At 39.4% G+C, this 6,418-nt stretch overlaps 1 protein-coding gene across 1 annotated transcript; it reads left to right on the top strand.

Annotated features, from left to right (window-relative positions):
• The first annotated feature begins 4,488 nt into the window (after positions 1 to 4,488).
• LOC132277951 (uncharacterized) lies at positions 4,489 to 4,857 on the top strand. Its single transcript, XM_059779789.1, has one exon. The coding sequence runs from the start codon at positions 4,489 to 4,491 to the stop codon at positions 4,855 to 4,857; it is 369 nt and encodes a 122-aa protein (XP_059635772.1).
• The last annotated feature ends 1,561 nt before the right edge of the window (positions 4,858 to 6,418 follow it).

Consider the following 6,418-nt stretch of genomic DNA (forward strand, 5'->3'; position numbering starts at 1 on the left):
CCTTGCAAAATGATATATCTTTCTTAAAACCATACATGCCTTCTATATACTCAAGACAGCCTCCCAACCACTTCATTTTCGTGGTCCAAAGCCCCTAGACAATTGCAGAGCAATCCCCCAAATCAAAGGATAACATTAGGTGGGAAAAAGAAAGCCCATGCTTTGATGTCTGCAAATTTACAGGCGCCCGCAGGCACAGGGCGGGTGCCCGCGCGTTGACGATCAAGAGCCCGCTGCCCATTTTGGCGGGCGCCCGCAGGTTGTCCTCAACTCTGCATACCTTTGGTAAAAAGGCCATAACTCTCTGCTCCGAACTCCAAATGATAAACCATTTAATGATTTGGAAAGCTAACTCAAAGATCTAAGTATGCTATGTTTTAATAGAAGTCCAATTCTTAATTTTGGTGGGTCAAAAATGAAGAACAAAGTCAAACCTCAATGTTGCCAGGTTGTAAATTTCAGCATTGCACACCTGGGGTAAAAATGGCATAACTCTTTGGATACAAATCTAATTGAGGCAAACTTTATGTCTATGGAAAGCTGATGAACTAGTCTTAGACAAAATGAAGGTCCCCAAGAACGGCATGCTCTGATTTTTCAACAACTCAACAAAGCCGCACTTTTAACTATCTTTGGGGAACCAACCTAAAAGTAAACAAAAACATGCAAATAAAGCTAATATGTACAATATGATCAACTAATGGACTTAACTAATGCAAATAAGGGCATTTGAATATGCAATATTCGGCGCTTATCAGCTCTCCTGCCCAACCCTTACCTCCACCACTGCTGTCAAACTTGACTTCAAATGCACAAACAATGAAGCCGAATATGAAGCATTCATCATTGGGCTCTTAACAGCACTTGATAGGCAAATTTCTCAGCTATGTATCGATGTTAACTCCAAGTTGATCATCAAACAGACTTCAGGTGAATTCGCAATTCGCGAGCCCTCTTTAGCCTCATACTGTAATATCCCTAATTTTAAAAGATAGTCTCGGCATTTTATTTATTATTTTATTTTATTTTAGGTGATTAATTACGTTTTTGGCTTAATTATTTAATTGGTTATTATTTGATTTGATTTAACTATGTAATTGTATTTAGGCTTAATTATTTAATTATTTGATGTAATTGTTTTCTTTAAATAGAATTAATTGTTTTTATAGAAATTATTGTTTTCCTATAATTGAATTACTTGTTAAATGATTTAGTTAAGTATTAATTGATTTTCTGTAATTATGTAAATACGTTAGTGGATTAGGTTAGGGTTTTGTTAGCGTTTAAATTAGGCTCTTTATTCGTTTAGGTTTTACGATTGTGGCCGGCTAGGGTTTAGTTAGGGTTTTCTATCTCTAAAATATAAGAGGACTAGGGTTTTGTGTTAACCTATAAATATACGATGATAAGTCTGCAAAGGGGTTGTAGAACCATTCTCACAAATAGAGAGATACAGGGAGAAACAGAGAGAGATAGGAAAGGAAGGCTAGTGTTTGGGTTTGACCAAGGAAAAAGAAAGAGTGGTTGTTCGTTGGTGAATCCAAGAGCAACAAAGGTGGAACAGCAGTCTAGGACGTTGACGGAAAATTTAGAAACGGTGATTTGGAGTTTCAAAGCTGAAACTCAAGGCAAGTCTCTATTATGTCTTTTTCCCTTAAACCTGTTTTCTGTGCATGCCTAGCTAGACTCCAGGGGTTTAATTAATGCTAAAACGATATAATTATGCATGCTTAATCAGACTAAAACAGAGAGTTTCATGATTTTATATACTTGTTCGTGTTTTTCTTTATGCTTAGATTTTTATGCATGAGCTGTTGTTTAAGTTGAATCTTTGCCTACTAAAACACTTAAAATAAATTTAGTATGGACGTATGGGACTTAGGTTGAAGCTTAGAGGCCTTAACAATGAAGTTTTAGGGTTTACAGAAGCTGAACAGATGAACAAGACGACTTCAGCACTAACTTAGCCTGCTGAATTGGTAACTTAGCTTGCTGAATTGGTAACTTAGCCTGCTCAGTTGGACCGCGGGCTGGATTTTTGGTTTAATTGCCTAGAATTTGCATTTTAATTGTTTAAAGCGTTGCTTGGGCTGTACAGGGTAGTTTTATTTCATATAAACCATTTTAAATGTTGTATATGATTGGTATAGACCAGTAAAATTATGAGGAAACATTAATTCATAATTAGACGAAGGAATAGGGCAAGATGAACCTAAGGGAAAAGCCGATAGGTTGCGCGCTGTTTGGTTAATAAAATTACTTGCCGAAATTTGGAGCTTCTGTGATATAATTTAGTACTGTTTAATCATATCTAAACAGTGATATAAGTAAAGTACAATACTTGCAATTAACTACGCCTAGGTTGGATTAAATTGGCATTTAGTTTGCTTTAACTGTATTAATTTATGGATGATTTGGAGAATGTAAATGCTATAACTTATTTTAGCTGTTTAAATTGTTGGAGCATGATTTTTAGGTTCTGTAATGAATGCCTACTATCATGGTATATGTATTAAATCGTAGTTATGCATATCGTGGACAATGGTTGATAAATAACAATTATTGTTTTAACAATTATGTTATTTGGAGGATTGTATGCACCGGTATGGGACGGTGGCATACTAGGGATGGATTAGTTCAAATACTACGACCTACCTAATTTGGATTGAGGTATGGGTTAACCATATAGGTTAAGTCCTACTCATATTTATGTCATCTCAATAAAGAACTGAATAACTTATTTTGGTTTCTGGATGGATTGTTATACATATATCAGGCCACTATACTAGATGGATGATATTTTGTATTAGGAGGTTACGGATGTTATATATTTATCATTATAGTGCCATGGTATGAGCTTGAGTCTTAGGACCATGGTTAGGGTGCGTATATCACCTAGGATGGATAATTGGACAGAGGTGTTGTTCCCTGCTAGGTCTAGGTACACATGACCACATTATGTGCGATTTGCATGGTATCTCTACTCAGGCTGTGACAGACCTATTGGACTAGTGAGCATCCTATAGTGTGTACTTATACATATATAGACTACTCTAGATATTGTTGAGTCTATCTCGTATATCGGGTTTCTGTATGAATCGTAGTAGAATAGGACTTGCATGTGGGCCTGACCCACTCTCTTATTTTTCAGGTGCTCGTCAGTTCCAGGGTTAGAGCGTGATCGTGCAGAGCAATACAGGCATTCATTCCTCCGACTACGTAGGACTACTTTCTTATTTAGCTTTGGATTTGGATTACAGTTATGTCATTTTCAGTTTGGGATTTTATTATTAGGGGTCCATTTGAGGGATTCCCGAGTTGTTAAGTTATTTTAGAGTGTTGGATTTTAATAATTATATTTTGAGGATTTTCAATTAAAATTCTTTTCAGCCTTTTATTATTTGTTATTTATTATTCCGATTTGTATTCTGTGTTTTGTTAAATATTAATTGTTTAATATTTCCCTCAGGTTTGGGCCTGGGCCTGATCAACCCATGTCTCGGATCCGAGGGGTATCACACATACCGCACAATCATTCAAAAGCTTCTCTCTCAGTTCACCACCGTTCACCTGGCTCACATCCCTCGATCCGTCAATCGATACCCTGATGCTCTTACCACACTCGCATCCAAGCTTGACATCTCTGGCGACACCCAAAAAATCACTGTTCATAAGCAAACATAACCTGTCATCGCTAGTCTTCTCCCTCCTAAAGACTTCACTGATTGGCGCCGCCTAATTATTGATCAAATGCAGACCTTCACAGGTTCCCTACCTCTCGCTCAGCTCAAAAGCTTTAATCTAATCCAAGGAGTTCTCTATCATCGATCCCCTTCCGACATCCTCAGTTGCTGTCTTGGGGATACAGAGCCCAACAAAGTTCTCCACCGAGTTTATCAGTAGCACTGTGCCACAACCAATATTGCCCTTCATCAACGGCTCTAGCAACAAGGTTATTACTGGCCCCAAATGTCCAGTTAGGCTACTGCGTTCCAGGGAGCATGTGTCACCTGCCAGAAATACCCTGATGAAGCCAAGGTCCTTGAGCTCAAGCTGGTTGCTTGGCGAACTCCCTTTATTCACTACCTTCAACATGGTCATCTACCGGACGACCTCGCCTTGGCCGCCAAACTCAAGCACCAAGCGTCACGCTTCCAAATTTGTGATGGTCGATTGTTCCGCCTCTCTCATGAGGGAAACCTCTTACGATGCCTTACTGGTACCGAGATCCACGAGGTATTGCACCAAGCCCACTCCCTCGAGCACCAGGGTGCATACAAATTGTTTCAACACTTGGTCCACAAGGGGCTCTATTGGCCAACTATGGAACGCGATGCCAAGATACTTATTCAATAATACAAACCATGTCAATACCATCATCATCAAATCCATACTCCCCCAACCGTGCCTTATCCTCTTGATGCCCTTTGGCCCTTTCACACTTGGGGTCTGGACCTTATTGGCCTAATCAACCCTACAGTCCATCAAATGCATGGGATCCTCACGGCTATAGACTTCTTTTCCAAATGGATCGAAGCTATCCCCTTGCGACATGCCACAGGCATCGCTGTTACAGTTTTTATTCGTGAAAACATTGTTTACCGTTTCGACATCCCAGCGATTATCCTGTCAGACAATGGCACCCCTTTTGTAAATTATCGGGTTGCTCAGCTCCTTCAGCAATATGACATCAAACAACGCCGATCTTCTATTTACTATCCCAAAGGCAATGGTCATGCTGAAGCAACCAATAAATCTCTCCTTAAAATACTCAGTCGCATGGTCACCGAGCACAAATCTACTTGGGTTGATCAACTGCCGTTAGCTCTATGGGCCCATCGAACCTCCAAGAAATGAGCAACAGGCCAAACTCCTTACTCCCTCCTCTACAAAACAAAAGTTATTCTCCCAGTTGAGATTGTCATCCCTGCCACTGCCTTAGCAGCCCGTAGTGAGGTTGACCACTTCACTCATCTGAAGGCCTTGGATGAGCGACAAGAGTTAGTAAGGCAACATCTTAAAGTTTATCAACACACCTTGGCCAAAGCTTACAACAAATATGTGCGGCCTCGTACATTCTAGGTAAGTGATCTTGTTCTCAAAGCTGCCAAGCACATTGTGCATAACACCTCCGCCCCAAAATTCACCCCCAAATAGGAAGGACCCTTTGTTGTCATCGAGGTCCAACCCAGTGGATACTGCAGATTGCAGGGTGATAGGCGCAAGATTGAACCTATAAACTCTAGTTGGTTAAAGCTTTATCACAGTTGGTTCTTTTCTGTACTTGGGTTATTTCCATATCAATAATAGCACATGCATGTTTGCTATCACATCTCCCATCTTTTGCCTATGTTAACAGAAGAGCTCAATTTTATTCACTTCACAACAAATAAGAGAAAACACATTATGGACCTGCTGGTCGTAAAATTACTACCACTAGACTACTCATAAGATAGCAAAATCGCTTCATCACAACTAAGCTCGTTATATGTTTTTTCTACAAGAGCCCACTCTTGTTCTGCCATCGTGTGATACCCCCGGATTTCCAGATGTTGGTTGGCCAGGCCCACGCCTGAACACCCGAGGATATCAAAACAAATGGCAATAAATGAACATAGAATACAATTATGATAAATAGGAATAAATAAAAATTACTGAAAGAAACCTAAAATGATAATCCAATAATGAAAACCTCAAAATAATTTTTTTATATATAAGAACTATTCTGGTACATCCAATACAAATACAACTTAGGAATCCATCTAGTGGACCCCTATTCAAAACCCAACTGAAGATACACTAAACCAAAAAGGAAGTCCAAAACTAAATATACACAGCAGTCCTACGCAGTCGGAAGAATAAGTGACCGTCTCTGCTTAGCACAAACAAGCTCTAAGACTGGAACCATCCGATACCTGAAAAATAATAGTGGGTCAGGCTCACGGATAATATCTATTCTAACTACAATCCAAACACAGACCCGATACGCAGATACATCCTATATATCTCAACAATAGCTATCTAGTCCATACATATATATATCCACACTAAAGGACTCTCACTGGACTACAATGGGGGTCTCAACCTGAATAGAAAGCAACATGCAAAAACACACCCAAAGGTGGGCATGAGTACCTAGACCTAACAGGGTACACCTCAACCGTCATAGCCAGCTATGCATCCCAATGCATATACGCTCCCTAACCAATGATCCTGAGACTCAAGCTCATATCGTGGTACCATATTCATATATCTAAAGTCCGTCCAAAACCAGAGTATGTCATTCAATTGTTCATTGATCTGACATAAGCTTTATAATCCGATTAATCACTCAACTTATTCAGTTGAGCTGACTTAACCACAAATAAAATTTAATCCTGGAAGTCACTTAACTTACTTAGTTGATCTGACTTAAATA

The sequence above is a fragment of the Cornus florida genome, unplaced genomic scaffold (assembly GCF_030987335.1).
Source record: "Cornus florida cultivar Cherokee Brave unplaced genomic scaffold, ASM3098733v1 CherokeeBrave_3.0.0_Hap2_Chr10, whole genome shotgun sequence".
NCBI lineage: Eukaryota > Viridiplantae > Streptophyta > Magnoliopsida > Cornales > Cornaceae > Cornus > Cornus florida.